Source organism: Gigantopelta aegis, chromosome 9, assembly GCF_016097555.1.
Source record: "Gigantopelta aegis isolate Gae_Host chromosome 9, Gae_host_genome, whole genome shotgun sequence".
Classification (NCBI taxonomy): Eukaryota; Metazoa; Mollusca; class Gastropoda; order Neomphalida; family Peltospiridae; genus Gigantopelta; species Gigantopelta aegis.
This window is the reverse complement of record NC_054707.1, coordinates 47,688,244-47,707,665: the sequence shown is the minus strand read 5'-3', so window position 1 is coordinate 47,707,665 and position 19,422 is coordinate 47,688,244. Positions and strand designations below refer to the sequence as shown.

The window sequence follows — 19,422 nt, the reverse complement described above, 5'->3', positions numbered from 1 at the left end:
CATCTCAATCAAGAACTCTACCAATGAAACACCTTCTATTCCCAAAAATATATTTGAATTAAAAATGCACCTATTAGAAACATTTTATATCCCTAACACATACCTGTATAGCACATATCTTTAGCAAATCATTCCAGTCAAAGACCAATATTTTTACTAAAATGTGCACTTTAAATAAAATAAGTAAATTATATGATATGGTACACACTTGTAATTGTTTAGTCTATCTTAATTGCTAGCATCTGTAGTCAAAGTACATGCAATTAACATAGCTGTAAAGTCAAGATCTATAAGAATGAGTCTGACCATGTGCTCACAGAACTTTAAAGTCTACGATCAATGCTTTATGAAAGTCACGCCCATACAAATAGCATGCAGTCTGGTGATTTTTCCCCAAGTCTAGAGTCTGGATTTTAAAACTTTTACAAGCAGGAGCCCTGGTAATCTGGGGCCTAATTAATAAATCTTTCTTAGGTTCTCTTATGCAACATCACATCATCTTGGCATGTCCTTTTGCACTGCACTGACAGTGGTTGTGACAGTTTGGTGAATTATACCCTCGTGACTTTAACTGGCTTACCTCGGACCCCCCGCTAGATATTCCATCATCGCCACCGTGGTCGCCGTGCGTGGTGTCGGAGTCGGTGAGGTAACCGTGGGGTTTCTCGGGCAGCCCACTCGTCCCAGACAGAGCGTTCATCCTGAAGAGCAGCTCGTCCACCTGGTACTCTATCTCCGCCATCGTGAACTCCTACAACAGATCATGGACAAAATGTGACAACCATTTCCATCATTTGTTTTATCTGCAGGGAACAGTTTGCAAATTTCTGAGATCACTACACAATTCTAAAACATTAAATACTAGCTGCTACTGAATTTTCAACTGATCACCAATTGTCGCTAAACAAGTGTGATCAAACATTGTTTTGTTTTATGTTTTGATGTTTATCGTTTTCGTTCATGATTCAAGATAAAAATATACAAATGCCACTGATTTTTAAAAACACCATTTGGCAAATATTGCCTTTTAAATGATTTTATATTTAAAAAATGTATTCCTTTCTTCCTCCCCCCCCCCCCCCCCAGTAGTGAGACCGGTTGTGGACCGTTTGATAATTTTATTTCCCCCCACCCCTGCTTCAGATACAACATAGCAAGTACCAACTTTAGACCCAACACTTTAACAAATGTGCCATCATAAGGCTGGTATTATATATTACAAAGAACACCACATTTTCCTACAATTACAATTACCAATGTATTTTGGGGTAAGAACCACCAAAGAAAAAAAAAAGGAATAAAATATGCACACTGAAAACTGTGTATACTGAGACTGACATTCCACTGAATCCACACATACACACTTTATAAGGACATAAGAAATTACAAGATGTTAAGACATACAAATTATGCTGTCTGGTGAGGAATAAAAAGCATGCTCATTGGAAATGGATATACACCATGGCCATAGGAACCGTGGGATGGGTGGAGGTGGGGAGTCATACAGAGTGCACATCACTTTTTCAGTTCATATTTGCATGATTTAAACAAATATATTGTGTTAAATTTCTAACAGAATTTATTTTAAAACATCCAATTGACACTGATGGTTATCTGCTATCTTCACCATACAGAGAAACTCCACGAGGATGTTGCCACCCGTGCACCAGGATGGGGAACAGCACTTGCAGAAGCTTAGAATATGATGCCTTGTAGGTCTACTGTAACAGTGAGTTTAGGGTTTTTTAAATAACAAAAAAGGTAGAATTACGATATATATATATATATAAAAAGAACAACAACACCACAACATTCATGTCTGTAACATTATACTAGAAGTAAGTTTGTTTCTCTTGGTAGTTGAAAACCCCACACAAAAAACCCTTTTGTTTCAGATTAAGTTCGAACTCACAGCTGGCAAAACATTTTCTGGTTCTTGTGGAAATTCTTGCTGCTGGATGCCTGACCAATGAAGGAACTCTTTCCACAGAAACCGGACCATCTGGCAACCACGCATTACTAAAATATCTCCCTGTTTGTGGGTTTTTAATCGTCGGGTCAAAACAGCAACCATCTGGCAAAAAAAGAAAAAGAAGTGTTTTATTTAACCTTTTTTTTAAGGAGCAGGAGCAGGATGTTGTCCAGTTGTAAAGTGCTCGCTTGAAGGATCGATGCCCGTATTTCTCGTTCCAGCCAGTGCACCATGACTGGTATATTAACGGCTATGGTATGTGCTATCCTGTCTGTGCGATGGTGCATATAAAAAACCTTGCTACTAATGGAAAAATGTAACAGGTTTCGTCTTTAAGATTATATGTTAGAATTACCAAATGTATGACATCCAATAGCTGACGATTAAAAAATCAGTGTGTTCTGGTTGTGTCGTTGAACAAAATAAAGTTACTAAACTCCAGGCATTTGTATTTAGTTATATGGCATCAGAAATAAGGTTAAAGACCATACTGATGAGAGAGGAAGCCTACTGCTGCCATGCCATGGGCTACTCTTTTTGATTAGCAACAAGTGATATTTATGTGCACCTTCCCTCAGACAGGATAGTACATACCACTGCCTTTGTGAAGGATTGGCTGAAACAAGCAACAGCCCTATGGGGCCACTGACAGGGATTGATCCTCGATTGATTGTGCATCAGGCAATAACTTTTATCTCATCCACTTTTGCAACAGAATACATTTTACGAAAATAACTTTTGTTGATCGCCGTAAATAAGATTGTGTATAACTGTAAAAAGTAGTATGAAGAAGAAGAAGAAAAAAAAGACACATGCAGATAGTAATCCATATGTTTAACAGCGCTCCTAAGTATGTCACCCAAGATGTCACTGTGTTCCTACATATTAAAATATTTATCACACTGATAGGTTTCTGAGACTATTTTCTGCAACCTATACAATATACATGTACAAGTAATGATCTAGACATATTATCTTTTGATTATTAATTGTTTTCAATATGGCATGACATTTGCAAGAACTATAACAATGAAAAATACAAATCAATCTAACTACATAGCAGCAGATATTTTTACTAAAATATTTTTTTAAGTATATAAAATGACAATATACATGGGTTGAAAGAGTCTAATTGACAATGCTTTGGTACACATGTACTCATGTATTTAGTGAGAAGTCCAACACTGAAACCATGAACTCACGTAGCTAATGAGAAGTCTAACACTGAAACCATGTACTCGCGTAACTGGTGAGAAGTCCAACACTGAAACCATGTACTCACGTAACTGGTGAGAAGTCCAACACTGAAACCATGTTATCACGTAACTGGTGAGAATTCCAACACTGAAACCATGTACTCACGTAACTGGTGAGAAGTCCAACACTGAAACCATGTACTCACGTAACTGGTGAGAAGTCCAACACTGAAACCATGTACTCACATAACTGGTGAGAAGTCCAACACTGAAACCATGTACTCACATAACTGGTGAGAAGTTCAACACTGAAACCATGTACTCACGTAACTGGTGAGAAGTCCAACACTGAAACCATGTACTCACATAACTGGTGAGAAGTCCAACACCGAAACCATGTACTCACGTAACTACTGAGAAGTCCAACACAAAAGACCATGTACTCACGTAACTGGTGAGAAGTCCAACACTGAAACCATGTACTCACGCAACTACTGAGAAGTCCAACACAAAAGACCATGTACTCACATAACTGGTGAGAAGTCCAACACTGAAACCATGTACTCACGTAACTACTGAGAAGTCCAACACAAAAGACCATGTACTCATATACTGGTGCGAAGTCCAATAAAGCTAGTAGGTACTGGGATTGCAGCCCGATACTGGCTCCCATTTTCAGCATGTTTTAACGAATCAATGTATAAGTGTATGACCACTACACCCTCTTCTCTCTTACTTAACCACTTTAACTCACTGTCCGGAACTGACAGCCTAGATAGCTCAAGTGTGTGCCCAGGAAAATGTGCTTGAATCTTAATTGGATTTTTTTTTAGGGGTTTTGTTTAATGACATCACTAGAGTACACTGATTAATTAATCATCGGCTATTGGATGTCAATCATTTGGTTAATTCTGACACGTAGTCATCAGTGGAAACCCACTACATGCTGCATGGAATCTTTTATATGCACTTTCACACAGACAGAAAAGCACATACAACGGCTTTTGGCCATTTGTGGTGCACTGGCTGGAACGAAAAAAAACTAATTACATATAAGCACGAACATTAAGTTGAGAACGAAAGAGAGAAAGCCGATGTACTCACGTAAGTGGTGAGCAATCCGACGCCGAAGACGGTGTAGCTGAGCAGGAAGATCTGAGGCCACACCAGCTGCTGGTCGGCCAGCTCCTCGTAGCTGTAGACGCGCGTCATCAGTGCCGACAGCGAGAACAGACTGACCCACAGGTTCCTGAAGCTGTTACACACCGTCCCGTACATCGTAAAGCCAAAGCCAGAAAACGCAAACAAGATCACCACAAACAGACCCTGAAATAACAAATTAAATGCATGTATTATAAAGCCAAACCCAGAAAACCCAAACAACATAATCCAAACAAACCATGAAATAATCTTGTTAAAATGTTTTAACAAGTAAAATTGTTTTACTTTTCATACAATCCAAGATATGAATTTTGTTTTTGTTTTTTTTCAATTATGACTATGTTAGAGAAGACAGATATATATTTTTTTTAAAAGAATGAACAATTGGTTTTTGACAATGCATATTTTGATTGTAAAGACAAACATCCAGGGATAAAAATAACCGTGGATGAAAATTATTTACATGGTCATGAAAAGTATTGGGTTTGTTTTGTAAAGATCAGAACGAATGAATGAATGTTTAACGACACCCCAGCATGAAAAATACATCGGGTATTGGGTGTCAAACTATGGTAAAAGCAAAACATTAATTGATGAACCACATCAATATAAAAATTCCAAGATTTAAATAAAAACACAGTGTAAAGTGGATATAATCGAAATGATTCCATCACATTATGTTAGCCAAATATATCTTTTCGAGTTTCTTTCAAATACTGACACTCCACCAAAATGTGGCGCACTGTCAGAGTACACTGACAGTGGTTACACTGAGGTGGAGGATCCTTCTTCAAGATAAATGAATGGGTTAAATAAGTATGACCGATGCGAGCACAACACAAGACTATTTCATCCTTCCTGCACTGTCTATAGGAGGACTGCCACTCTCCCAAGACTGGCTTGATAGAATGAAGCTTGTTCGTAATTGCACCGTCTCAATCATGTTGCCAAGTCGAAAAGATAAATTCGTTGATATTATGTTTAAAATCGGTATAAGGCACACCAACCCTGGCATGAGGCAATTCAAAGCAGACTTGGCAGCTGAATCTGCCTTTTCATTACCCCTGATACCAACATGGCTTGACTCCCAACAAAATGCAATAACTTTATTAGCAATGGATAAAAAGACACACTTTCGTATCACCATCCCAATTAAGGGATGATCCAGCTTCGTATTGTGTAAAGCTTGGAGACACAAAAGTGAGTCGGTAAAAATAATAAATTTGGATGCAATCGAATCTTTGATTTCTTCTAAGGCTTTAATGACTGCCCAAACTTCAGCACTAAATTTGTAAAGAACAGAGACGGGGACAATTTTTGATTGGCATTAAAATCTGGAATTCTGAAAAAAAGTTTTTCCATCCATGAACATTGCGAAGATTAGGCCAGTGAAACTGGTGCAAAGATTAGGCCAGTGAAACTGGTGCAAAGATTAACACAGTGAAACTGGTGCATACCGAAAACATGAGTAGCTCTCTTCTGGATCTCTTGTACACCTTGCCGAACCTGGCAAACAGTTTGATGAAGCGAAGCAGACACAGCGAGCTGACCATCGCCATGAACAACAACACGCCCACGAACCCACGGAGAATCTGAAACCCAACGTAAATAACCATGTTAGCACACTTTTACAAACATGTCTGGCTCATTTCGTTATACAAAAAACCCAAAGTAATTCTTTTCATTTTGTCTTTTAATTTTTTTTTTTAATAGAATTATTTAGTTAATTGTTATAGGTAGCAACATAGTTTGTGTAACTTTAATAATTAAAGTGTAATCCTAAATACTGTAAAGGAATTACAAGAAAAATGTCATATTATTTCTCACTCCACCAGTAATACATTTGAGAATGAATTATCCACATTTGAAATTATCAATATGAAATTATCAATATAACAGCAAGTTATGACAATCATTTACATATGAGCCTGAGAAATGTCATATATATCACTCGCATTGGAACATGTTTTTAAAAGCCCGTTCTAATGGTTTTCAAACTCTGTTCAGTTGATGCAGAAGAATACATGTGAGATTTGGTATCAAACATATGTTCAATAAAATATTGTTTTATTGTATGGTGAGAATTGTGTTTATTAGCTCAATGGTAGAGCATTTACCTGATGTGTTTAATACCTCATATACTGATTACCATTAGTGTGGTAGAGCATTTACCTGATGTGTTTAATAAGTCATATACTGATTGCCATTAGTGTGGTAGAGCATTTACCTGATGTGTTTAATACCTCATATACTGATTGCCATTAGTGTGGTAGAGCATTTACCTGATGCGTTTAATACGTCATATACTGATAGCCATTAGTGTGGTAGAGCATTTACCTGATGCGTTTAATACGTCATATACTGATAGCCATTAGTGTGGTAGAGCATTTACCTGATGCGTTTAATACGTCATATACTGATTGCCATTAGTGTGGTAGAGCATTTACCTGATGCGTTTAATACGTCATATACTGATTGCCATTAGTGTGGTAGAGCATTTACCTGATGCGTTTAATACGTCATATACTGATTGCCATTAGTGTGGTAGAGCATTTACCTGATGCGTTTAATACGTCATATACTGATTGCCATTAGTGTGGTAGAGCATTTACCTGATGCGTTTAATACGTCATATACTGATTGCCATTAGTGTGGTAGAGCATTTACCTGATGCGTTTAATACGTCATATACTGATAACCATTAGTGGCCCAATGGGGTTTTCTCTTGTTCTAACCCATACACTATGACTTGAATTTGGCTACAGATAATTTGACCAAATTTGCCAAACTCCTGACAATATTTGGGGTCCAGCGTAAAGCCTAACCCTCTGATAGATTACCTCATCCCACAGTGTGAGGAATGAAATGTTGATGAACTCTTCATAGAAGCTGTCTCGCAGGTTCTCTACAATATCAGCGACCAGAACAAATCTGTACACGTAGCAGCCGATGAAAACCAACGAGATAAAACACATCACAATCTGAAAACAAAGAAACTACACTATAACAAACCCTGATACAATAACTACAAAATATATCGTTGAACTCAGCTGAATGAATAGAATAATGTATGTAGGTATGTATGGATGGATGCATGCATGGATGGATGCATGGATGGATGGATGGCAGCTAGGTTGTGTGTAGACATATAATAGATGATGTTTAAATTGGGTAAATAATTTAAAACGTACTTCACTACTTGAGCTTAAAAATGTGATTTTGTTTTTGTGTGTATATGCAAATGGATGTAAAACCAAATGGTTTGCTAATGTCAGTTTAATTCAATATTAGAGAGTACATACAAAAATGGCAACACATTCTGGAAATATGCTTATTTATAACAAAAATATCAAATAATATACAGTTTAGTACATGCATTTTTGTTTTGTTATTGAGTTCAGTAAGGTTTCCTTTTTTTTTAGCTTAATGATATAAGTAAAAGTTGGGATATGGATAAGGGGACACAACTAGGCTTTTATTTAACAAGTTGTTGTAGATATCATAAATGTATTTCAAGTAGTTGGGTAGTTGACACATTGACACTTAATTGGGGAGTAGTTATTTTGGACAATGACAGTCACTTTTTGTTTCAAAAAGGTAATGTTTTTGATATAATACCTTTGATGAATGGTACTTTTTATTTCTTTCATCTTTTAAAATTTAAAATTAATATTTTTGTTTAAAATTATCAAAAATAAAAGCATACTGTCATGTACACTGCATTGTCTACTCTCGGAACTATTTTGACAATGGTCAAGGTTAATAGATTAGTTTTTATTTTAATGTGGCAAAGATTTTAATAATATAGCTAACTTTTGAATTTGAATGACGTCAGTAATCCAATGACCTCACTTTGCATCTCTTTACAATAACTATAAATTGGGTACATGACGTTTCTATTTTAAGAACGCTGGAAAAATTGCAATGCAAAATTGCTATTGAATTTTTTATTTATTTAAACATTAAACATGCATTTGAGTGTCTTTGACAAAAATCTTGTAATTATAAAATTGTCCTATTTAAAAAATGTAGATTTCAAGTGAAATTACCGTAAGATATGTTATTTTTATTATGTACGAAGCAAAAACATGGGTGCAAAAAGTGACTGTCATCAACAGTGTTGTTTACCAAGTTAACATCACTTTCTCACTACAAGCCTTACCTCAATGTATTTCCAGTAATTCTGAAAGTATTGTTTCTTAACTTCAGTCATCTCACATAATTCTTTCATCAGCTTTAACAATGTCAGAATCACAAACATCAGCTGGAAACAGAATATAAATATTTCATAATGTGCATGTTACAAAAACCCCACACTCCCACAAACAATATATCATCTCAGTGTACCATTAAAAGCCACTAATTCATTTCAAACCGTGTTTTTCACCAGGAATTTAAGGCCACGGAAGTGAGAGTAAGACCACGAAGTTGTGGCTGAAATGTCTTGCCTACTATAAACTTGTTCAGTGTAGTATAGTGTAGTGTAGTGTAGTGTAGTGTAGTGTAGTGTAGTGTAGTGTAGTGTAGTGTAGGTCCAAGTTTCAGTGACCTAGGACTTACAGTTTGTGAGAAACTGATCTAAACACAAAACTTTAACACAAAAGTTGAAACAATCGTCATCATTGCCACTGCCATAGGAAAAGTGACACTCCCCTTAGTACTTATATCTCTCCTTTCTATTTTGTTCAGGTGAGACAGTTGTAGAGTTGAGACAACTGAACACACTCACCTCACATCCCAAAACAATGTTGTCCCATCCGGAGATGTATGAAAATATCCGAGTGGAGGAAATGTGTGCCGAGGGAAACACACTACCAGTTGCTGGCATCTCCAACAGCAGAGTTACTGAACTGTAAAATAAAAAATAAAATATTGCATTAATGAATGTTTAACGACACCCCAGCACAAAACAATACACATTGGTTATTGGGTGTAAAAATATTGTATACAACAATATATATATATAAATTTTGACTTGCATGGTCACAAATAATTTTAATGTTAAATTCTAAAATTTATCTTATATCATCAGTACATGTATCTATATAAAAAATCCAAGGGGAAATTAATGAAATATCAAATATACATGTCATGTTTGTAATTAATAAAAACAAATATTTAAACCTGATTTAATTTCTCACAGGCATTAAAGAGGTTCTAAAGTTTGTAAAATATCCCAGATAAATATTAGGGAATGAATGTGATTTACAAAATACTGCTTGCAGAAATAAACTGCTGCCAAATTTAAAATTATAATCTAAAATGTTTCTATATATACATCTTATCAGATCTATAAAATGAAGGCACCTACCTAAATAGGTTTGTTGGTACATTGAGAACAGTAAACTCCACAATGATCGCTCTTGTCTGCAAGTCTATCCACTTTCTCATTTCAAGATCCTTCAGCTGGGCCAGCGATAAACTCCTGAAGTAAACAGTATTAGTAAAACAACAAAATCAGTAACTTTATGTTGTACATTCTTTAACATGTCATCAAAAGGATAACAATCAGTCACCATAGAAACATAGATGCATGATTGTTCTGGAGAGGTTGAAGACCATATTGGGATATAAACATAGCATTTACTGGCTACATGTAAACCTACTGGTCTAACCAATGAATGCTATCAGGGCCCGTTTTGAAAATACTTTCTTTACTCAACTAAATGAAGGAAGAAGAAGGAAGCAATGTTTTATTTAATGACACATTCAACACATTAACTTATGGTTACATGGCCTCCAACATATGATTAAGGACCACAGATATGATTGGAGAGGAAACCTGCTGCCGCCACACCATGGGCTACTCTCATCGATTATATCAGAAAAATATGTTTTATATGCACCGTCCCCCACAGACAGGATAGTACATACCACAGCCAACTAAAATGATGTCAGTGGTCAGTTATGTGGTACTTGCTAATTGTACAATATATTTATTTTCACTGTAGTGACATCACTTATTCCAATGATGTCACTGGTTAGTTACATGGTTTACTAGTAGTATGGGGTTTTAGTTTTTGTTGTGGTTTTTAGAATAAAGGTAAAAATTATGAAAGTTATAGATTACATAGAAAATATCTATTATTTATTTATCTGTATATCTCTTTCAACTTGCCTGCTGTTGTTCAGCTGCACAGTGTATCCTGAGCTGTCGTAGATACTGTGGCGTCCCCATATCACTGACCCTTCAACAGCTTCGTGTTCCCAGGAGGAGTTCACTCCAAATGGCAGGCTGGTCTTTTGGCCTGCACTGTAGTCATAGCGACAGGTCTTGGTGGGTGATGTGTACTTGTAGATTGTTGGTGGGTGGAAACAAGGCGTTTCCTGGACACGCAGCTGTCGAAGATGTACATGACCAATCAGGTGATTCCTTCCTTGGTCGATAGAAACCTGCAATACACAAAAACTCAAGATAAGTAATAATGTAACAATGATAATTATTTATCAGGACAGTTTTCATGGGTCATCTTATATCAATACATTATTTAAATAAAATAAAGATGTGACAAACACTTGGTGTATTTGGACAGCTTGAGAAAGTTTAGTTTGATACAAAATCCTAGTCACCTCCAACTGGTCTGCTAGGGGACTAAAATGATTGCTCAATTCTTGAATATCTATTTGGCTAATGACAGTCTGCATCCTGGATGACACAAGAAAATTAATTTTCATTCTTTAATGACTTGACTTTTCTCTTAACTAAATTTCGTTTTGAGAACTCCAAGGTTTCAATAATGAAATTTATGATGGCCTGCTAAAGTATGCTTTATTTAGTGATAATTAATATATACAATGTGCAAAATACATGTAGGCTACCTGAGTGTGGACTGGATGTGACTGTTTGTTGTAGTGCTGGCCATAGATGCCATCCAGTAGAGATGTCTGACTCCATTGGTACCAGTCATCCGTGGTGAGCAGACCTTCAAATGGATGAGGACCACTTCTGAAACATTAAACATTCACAATCGATGAGAATATCAGTTAATAAAGACCACCTATATTGTTAAACTTTAGAATTTTTATACCGACAGTGAACATTCATTCATACTTTGGCATACAATAGCTGATGATTAATTGATTGATTTATATATGTCTCCAATAGCTGATTGATTGATTGATTCATTCATTCATTCATATATGTCTCCAAAACAAAAAATATTAGTTTTTCACACCTATTACAGAAAGGAAAAGAATGTTTAAGGACACCCCAGCACATTTTGACAGTAGCTATTAGATATTGGGGCGGGACATAGCCCAATGGTAAAGCGATCGCTTGATGCGCGGTCGGTTTGGGATCGATCTTCGTCGGTGGGCCCATTAGGCTATTTCTCATTCCAGCCAGTGCACCATGACTGGTATATCAAAGGGGGTGGTATGTGCTATCCTGTCTGTGGGAAAGTGCATATAAAAGATCCTTTGCTTCATTACAAAAAATGTGGCTGGTTTCCTCTGATGACTATATGTCAAAATTACTAAATGTTTGACATCCAATAGCCGATGATTAATGAATCAATGTACTCTAATCCCTTGCTGCCTGTCGTAAAAGAGTAGCCTATGTGGCGACAGCGGGTTTCCTCTAAAAAAATCTGTGTGGTCTTTAACCATATGTCTGACGCCATATAACTGTAAATAAAATGTGTTGAGTGCGTCGTTAAATAAAACACTTCTTTCTTTCTTTCTTTCAATGTGCTCTAGTGGCGTCGTTAAACAAACCAATCTCTCTATTAGATATTGAACACAGTACTTAATTAAAACACTTGGTTTATCGAGAAAAAAGCTGCTTCTGCCACATGGCTAATCTTATTATCGATTCACATGAAATGTGCCATAAATATTTCATACTTTGTCTTCTATTTTGTTTTAAAATATAATTGCTGCACTTAATTAAAAAATCATGCACTTTCAGATACCTTTAAAACAGGGCAATAACTCTGGTCAGACTAATCTCCAGAACATAACAATTGAGTAAATGTTCATCTATGGCTGCCAAATAAAGCATGCACATATTTGCCATTACAAATGCATTTGACCTACATTACGTATATTATGGATTAGTACCATCAATATCTGAACCTAACGAGGATGGATATGCTGTTTGTATAAAGTAACAAGACATTTTTTAATGATGTAAGAAAATACAAACATCTTTTTTACAGTGTTGTTAAATCCCAGCAAGAATTAAAAACTACCAATGAGCTGTAGAGAACATTGTGACTAACAAGCATTTTAAACAGTCAAACGAAATACATTCCACTACTCTGTTATTTTCAATATTGGTCAATCACTCACTATACAATAAATACATGCATCTACACTTACTTATTATTCAAATAAAAGTCAGCAACTGTGTCTCGAAAGATGAACACTATACATGTAAACCTATTTTGATTATTTCAATCCTGCTTAGTAATAGGGTCTAAATGTTCAAAGAGAATCTTTATAAATTATTTTAGTATGTCAGTAGGCGTCAAGTTTTTAAAAAAGAAGAAAAAAAGTATATTCATCACTGACATTAGCACCGATGTCTGCAATACTGATCTGGATCTGTAATAAATGTTTAGGCACCATGCATTTATAACTTTATTTTCCAACACTGGTCAGTAAATGTCTGGACCTAATGCATCCATCTATGCTAATCTGTCCCGCAGTAATTGGTGGCTATCTGCGGTGTTAAACACAACATGCGCTCATGCATGTCCTACTTAACGAAAGTGTTCTGGGGTGTTAAACACAACATGCGCTCATGCATGTCCTACCTAACGAAAGTGTTCTGCGGTGTTAAACACAACATGCCTTCATGCATGTCATACCTAACGAAAGTGTTCTTGAGAGCTTCATTGAGGTAGAATGGAGCAGATGTGTCCTTCCCATACCCCATGAAACAAAGCAGTATCAAAACGACTCCCACAGACACGCTATCCCTGAATCAAAGACAACACTTCTACATGTACGTGCACTGACAAAACACAATGTTTCTCAATTTAACATCATGAGGAGATATCGAAGGCAAACCTGTAGAAAATACTTACAGGGTTTGAAATTCAAGGTTATTACCATGAGCTTTTCAGTAAAGAAAAAAAATCAGGTATTTCAGAAAAATCTAGTTTTTCACCTCTATAGTAGGCAACATAGAAGCCTGTGTAAAAGTCAGACTCGGTTATATTAGATGAACAAGACTTTTTAAATGTTTTTTTAAGTCAGGTGGCTGTATAAAAGAGGTTTTTTAATGGCGATTTGACTGCAAATGATAATCCAAGTGCCTGCATAACTGAGGTGGCTAATAATCCATTCATTATTTTCTTTATTTTCAAACTATGATTCAAAACTGCATTATAATAATCTACCAATTTCTTCATTTTTGTTCAAACCATAGATTAAAAACCACCAAGCTAAAAAATATCTGCCTACTACAGTATAATTATGAATACAATAGCACACATAATTGTTCATATAATCAATGGCTGTTTCGATAAAGTCTCATTAAAATTCACTTTGCACTGAGCTGACCATACAAAATAAGGTGACCAAATGAAACAAATTCATCGCTAAATATCTTACCAAAACAGTGAGAATGCTGCCTTTTCTTTGAGTGTTTTCTTTCTGGCTTCAATGAGCTGTTTTTCTTGAGGAGGTCTTGCAAACCGGAGGTATCGAGATCTCTGTCTGGCAGCAACACCCTGTCAGTGAAGAGAAATGTTTACAAACCCTCGAAACCTGGTAATATTACCCTTAAAAACTATAATGACCCCCCCCCCCCAAAAAAAAACCCAAACAAACAAACATTACAATTCAAAAATATATCAAGCTTTGGTTATCTACATTAATTTTACTCACTTAATGCTAAAGAAAACATATAATTCGGTTAACAACACTTTTTAATGGTGTTAACTCTTAGCTCTTAAATCTAAAACACTGGTTCAGTCAAGTTTGAACAACAAATACAAATACTTATAGTATATTAAATGAGCTTTTATTGCATATCATGTTTATGTCCCGAGTGAAATATTTTTCACGAGGGAAAAAACATGATACGAAATGATAGTAAGTTTAATATCCTATTTATTATCCCTAATCGATCTAATTTATATCGCTCATCTCGTTTCGTTGATGTTCCTGTAATCCAATCAATGACATCATCGTGTGACGACAAAAGTGTTATGTCCCACTTGGCACTCTAGAAGGACATGTCACTTTGAGATGTACCAAGATATTTTTAACCATATGGGTAATAAATAGAGGATTCGTCACGAGTATTTTTTAATATGGCAGAACCTCGACAAATACCGATTAACACAGACTCGGTTCATATTGTACATATTAAAAAACACGAGTAGCCAATTCTATTTATCCTATAAAACTTCTTAAATAACATTTTAATTAAAACATTTTAGTAAATCACAGTACTAAAGTCGCCACCATCACGATTAGCACAGATTAGTTTGACGTCACGCATTTTAAACAAATCTTTGAAAACGTTACACTCAGGTACACGGGTCTTATTGGCTTGTAAGTAAATGACCCATCCACAGCAACACATTACCTAGAGACACTTGTCCTTACTATTCTACAAAATTATCTAACCATGTGCAGAGTGAAAATGTGTATTAAGTACCATTCAGATAATTTTGTAGAATAGTAAGGACAAGTGTCCACTTAAAATTGTTGATTGCTACAATATTTGAATACATATGCATTATACAGAGTAACAGAAAACATCCACTGCGTGTAATTAATGATACAAACAATTCTAAAAAGCAGTGTTTTGTGAAGAAAATAGGAACATGTAGTTCTATGGAGTGTAATTAAATATGACTAAAGTGCGCACCCTCTCCAAATCGGTGCATTCTTCAGAGCATTCTGCATCTTTCTTCTTCTTCCACTTTGGTTCAGCTTTTCTTCCGTAAAAGCCATCTTCATGATGATCCAGAATACTGGGATCATTTCGGAATCGTAGTGCAGTGTAGATGATGGTCAAGAAAATCTGAAAAGTAATTAAAAGGTTTTATTAGTTGGTTATATAAAACACAATATAATTGTTACTTTGTTTTATTTTTTCCGATGTGTGTACCTAATCTTTTAATCTGTAAAACTATCTCACAGAGATTGTGTAATTTGACAAGTTTTCTTAACTTTTCTGTATGTCAACTTCAACGTTTAAGAAACCACAATGCAATATTAATATAATACTAGTGAAGTTATTTTCATAACATCATTACAACCCACTGGCCTCGGTGGCGTCATGGTTAGGCCATCGGTCTACAGGCTGGTAGGTACTGGGTTCGGATCCCAGTTGAGGCATGGGATTTTTAATCCAGATACAGACTCCAAACCCTGAATGAGTGCTCCGCAAGGCTCAATGGGTAGGTGTAAACCACTTGCACCGACCAGTGATCCATAACTGGTTCAACAAAGGCCATGGTTTGTACTATCCTGCCTGTGGGAAGCGCAAATAAAAGATCCCTTGCTGCTAATCGGAAGAGTAGCCCATGTAGTGGCGACAGCAGGTTTCCTCTCAAAATCTGTGTGGTCCGTAACCATATGTCTGACGCCATATAACCGTAAATAAAATGTGTTGAGTGCATCGTTAAATAAAACATTTCTTTCTTTCTTTCTTTCATTAAAACCCACCCATTCAGTAGTACCTGTATAATGAAATACCGTATAACCGGAAATTTTCGTGGTCTTAATTTTTCGTGGTTTGGGGTATAAAAACATTTCAAGGTTTCTTATTTTCGTTGTTTGCCAAATCTAAATTGAAAGCGATTTTATTTTCGAGTTTTAGCAAGTCTACTTGCGAGAATACTTGCTATTGTTGATTAAAGTTTCACTTCGGCTGCCAATTGTTCGATACTGACGTGTAAAATTAAACAATAGAACAGTCACCTGTAGCCTAATTGGCCACTGTAATACCCGGTATGATATTCGACAGACAACTGATTCAGTCTTTGATTTTGTGTAAAGCCAATAACGACGTATGTGTGAACAAAGCACTTAAGGACGCCATGAAGTCTAATTTTACCACATGGTATTCAAAGCGGGTTTCCCTGGCTATGAAACACGGCGAAGTTGTAACGGACATCAAGATCGAAATGCGTACTTCGGCGATAAAACCAATTCATGCAAGGTGGATTATGAAAGTTATGGCAGAATTAAAAATACGCCAGGAAATGTTGAAATCAGCATTCATCCATGCCAGAATCTCTGATGCAGTGCGGGCGGACATTGACAAAAACAATATTACGAAATTTTAAAATATTTCATTATATTCTACAAACAGTGAGATTCACTCAATAACTTTTTAAAAAGTCTAACTTGTTGTGTTGACTATACTATTCTCTTGTCGTATCCGGTGGACTGCGCATGAAAGGAAATAAAATGTTCTGGTAAATTGTCAGTGTGTTACGGTTTTCACAATAAATATTTTAGTTAGAATTTGTTGATTGTTTCAAATATTTTCAAGGATTTATATTTTCGATGCGGACTACTTACCCTCGAAACCCACGAAAATAAAAATCCTCGAAAATTTCCAGTTATATGGTATGTGTAACATATACTTTTTATATTTATAAATAATCAGTATTAAGACTTTTTTTTTCATTTGAGATTAGGAATATGTCAATTTCGATACAGGATACTCATTTTTGTGAACACATTGAACCACCAATATAACACAAGATGTCTATATATTTACCATAAGAGGATGTGCAATGAAAAGACAGATCATGAAACTGAAGTACAGAGATTTCAACCACATTAAACTTTTGGCTCGGCCAAATCTGGAAAAAACAAAAAACCTAAATTAAAGCTACATATACAAATATCAAATAAAAGCCACAATCTTGCCTTTCCAATAAAACATGATATCCCAATACAAAATACAGTTTAGATGAACTTGTCTGTTTTTACCATTAACTCATAGTGAAGTAACTGACTTGTTTTATGGCAAAGTCTGTCACCATTTGTATAACTCATTGTTACACAAACCGGCCTCGGTGGCATCGTGGTAGGCCACTGGTCTACAGGCTGGTAGGTACTGGGTTCGGATCCCAGTCGAGGCATGGGATTTTTAATTCAGATACCGACTCCAAACCCTGAATGAGTGCTACGCAAGGCTCAATGGGTAGGTGTAAACCACTTGCTACAATATTATACTATCTTTTTTTCTTAAATTTACTTTTGTGAAAACTGAGCCATATTGCAAATTTTAAATGAAATAAGATACTACCCAAAGATTTCGTTAAATCAGAAAAGTGTCTGATGTCTATGCACTTCTTAATATTGGAAATTTCTACAGCCTCTACAGTAAATCATGCTAGTTTTGCTTGTGTTTTCTTCCCACAAAAAAAATAGGGGTGGGTGGGGGAGAAACGTTTTTAAAACCAACTGGTTGCATGATAACACAAAGGTGTAGGAAGGTGCCAAAAAGTGGGGGGTTGGGGGCACACACATATATATATGAGGAGTTCAGGCGCAAAACCTCGTAAACGCCACATCCATGAAAACTGAGATAACCGTTGGAGACAAACCTTCTCAGTCCCTGGTACCCGATGAGCAAATACATTTTGCTTCAAAAGCCTGTTAGTCCCATTCTAAATCCAAGCTAGAATACGATTTCTTTGCAGAACCTCGTAAACGCCATCTGAGTCTGTCTGCAGAACCACCAATCATATGTGCGCATTAGATCACATGACGCATAAGATGGCCATGCCCATGATAAGCATTTTTGCGCGCTGAATTCGTATAATTCCTTCAGATTTTTGCCAATTTATCCACGCTAGTTATGGAAACTTATGATGTAGTTGACGAACCTGTAATGTTATCACCAACAGAAAAGCGTAAACGACGTCGGCCACAAATTTCGGCCCGTTCTATAGCCAAACAGCTCGCTACAGTGGTGAAGGTTTGACTCCTCGTGTAACATGCGCACATATAACCAAGAATTATGTGGTGTGGCAGTTTGTTCAATATTGTGAAAAATTACTTTAACACTCACTAGCCCAATTTAAATAAATCGATGGATGTGTGTTTAAATTGGGGAGGGGGGCGAGATGACTGACTGAACTTTCGTGTAATCTTTTGATGACTTCCAATGGGGGATGGAGTATGTTGTGACCCAACTGGCATTATTTTCCAGTCATCTTTCCATAATTATAATTCTAGAGTATGTTACTGTCATTGTTATTACACTGGGATGGCACAATCGTTTTAAATAAGTATCAGTTTTAACGCTTTGTGAAGGCTAGGAACAATAGGCCAGCAACTGCCAAACTTAGGTATATTCATGGACAAGTAAAGTTCTTCTTTTGTAAATGTTTACTTCAACCTTCACTTTTAAGATGTTTCTAATTGTCTGTTGTTTGATTCTGCAACATCACCGAAGGTGGACTTACTTGGTTTTGATGAAAAATCAATCACATTTTGGTAATTACCAAGTTTTTTAATAAAGGTTCATTTTTTACATTAATATTTTTTTGTTCTTTGCTCCACAACCATTTCATGACACGAAAAGTGGAATTAATGAGAATTAAAATTACTATCAGGTAAAAATCTTCATTTTAAAACAAACGAAGTCAGATGGACTTACTGGGTTTTGTGCCTGAACTCCTCATATATATAAATATAAATATATATAAACCATCACTGCTGCTACTGGATCCTACGCCAGTGTAACAATGTTTAAATAATGGTGCAATAGGCTCCCTGAAGCTCTTCAAATAAACATGATTTCAAAACCTGGTAACCTGATAAGTATTTATTTATAGCACTCACCTAAACCCATAGAAGATGGTCACTCCAGCACACCCGACAGTGATGGTGACACACAGGAACCAGGCGATGTAGCGACACCAAAACGGAAGAAACAGTCTCCCACGGTCTCGGACTCTGGGTTCTGCAACTACACAATTGAGGTGTACTTAAGCAACAATGTCATTTTACTTGTTTATCATCAAAACAGAATTTAAAAAATAGTAAAACAACACGGCCTATATATGAACATAGTATGATGAGTTCAAACTGATAAAACAGACATTAATCTGCTCAATATTAATATGTAACAATATCATTCAGAAATACCACTCTAAATATACA

General features: G+C 36.1%; 1 protein-coding gene across 1 annotated transcript in view; it reads right to left on the bottom strand.

Annotated features, from left to right (window-relative positions):
• Positions 1-19,422, bottom strand: part of LOC121381607 (polycystic kidney disease protein 1-like 1) — a 246,383-nt gene that overhangs the window by 7,262 nt on the left and 219,699 nt on the right. Inside the window, exons 50-64 of the mRNA XM_041510943.1 lie at positions 19,102-19,228; positions 17,024-17,108; positions 15,158-15,313; positions 13,891-14,009; positions 13,143-13,253; positions 11,149-11,275; positions 10,448-10,722; positions 9,641-9,754; positions 9,059-9,179; positions 8,492-8,593; positions 7,170-7,310; positions 5,787-5,921; positions 4,273-4,494; positions 1,913-2,074; positions 581-751 (exon numbers count right to left, since the gene is read on the bottom strand). Coding sequence (XP_041366877.1) covers positions 581-751; positions 1,913-2,074; positions 4,273-4,494; positions 5,787-5,921; positions 7,170-7,310; positions 8,492-8,593; positions 9,059-9,179; positions 9,641-9,754; positions 10,448-10,722; positions 11,149-11,275; positions 13,143-13,253; positions 13,891-14,009; positions 15,158-15,313; positions 17,024-17,108; positions 19,102-19,228 — 2,168 coding nt within the window. The remainder of the gene's footprint in view (positions 1-580; positions 752-1,912; positions 2,075-4,272; positions 4,495-5,786; positions 5,922-7,169; positions 7,311-8,491; positions 8,594-9,058; positions 9,180-9,640; positions 9,755-10,447; positions 10,723-11,148; positions 11,276-13,142; positions 13,254-13,890; positions 14,010-15,157; positions 15,314-17,023; positions 17,109-19,101; positions 19,229-19,422) is intronic.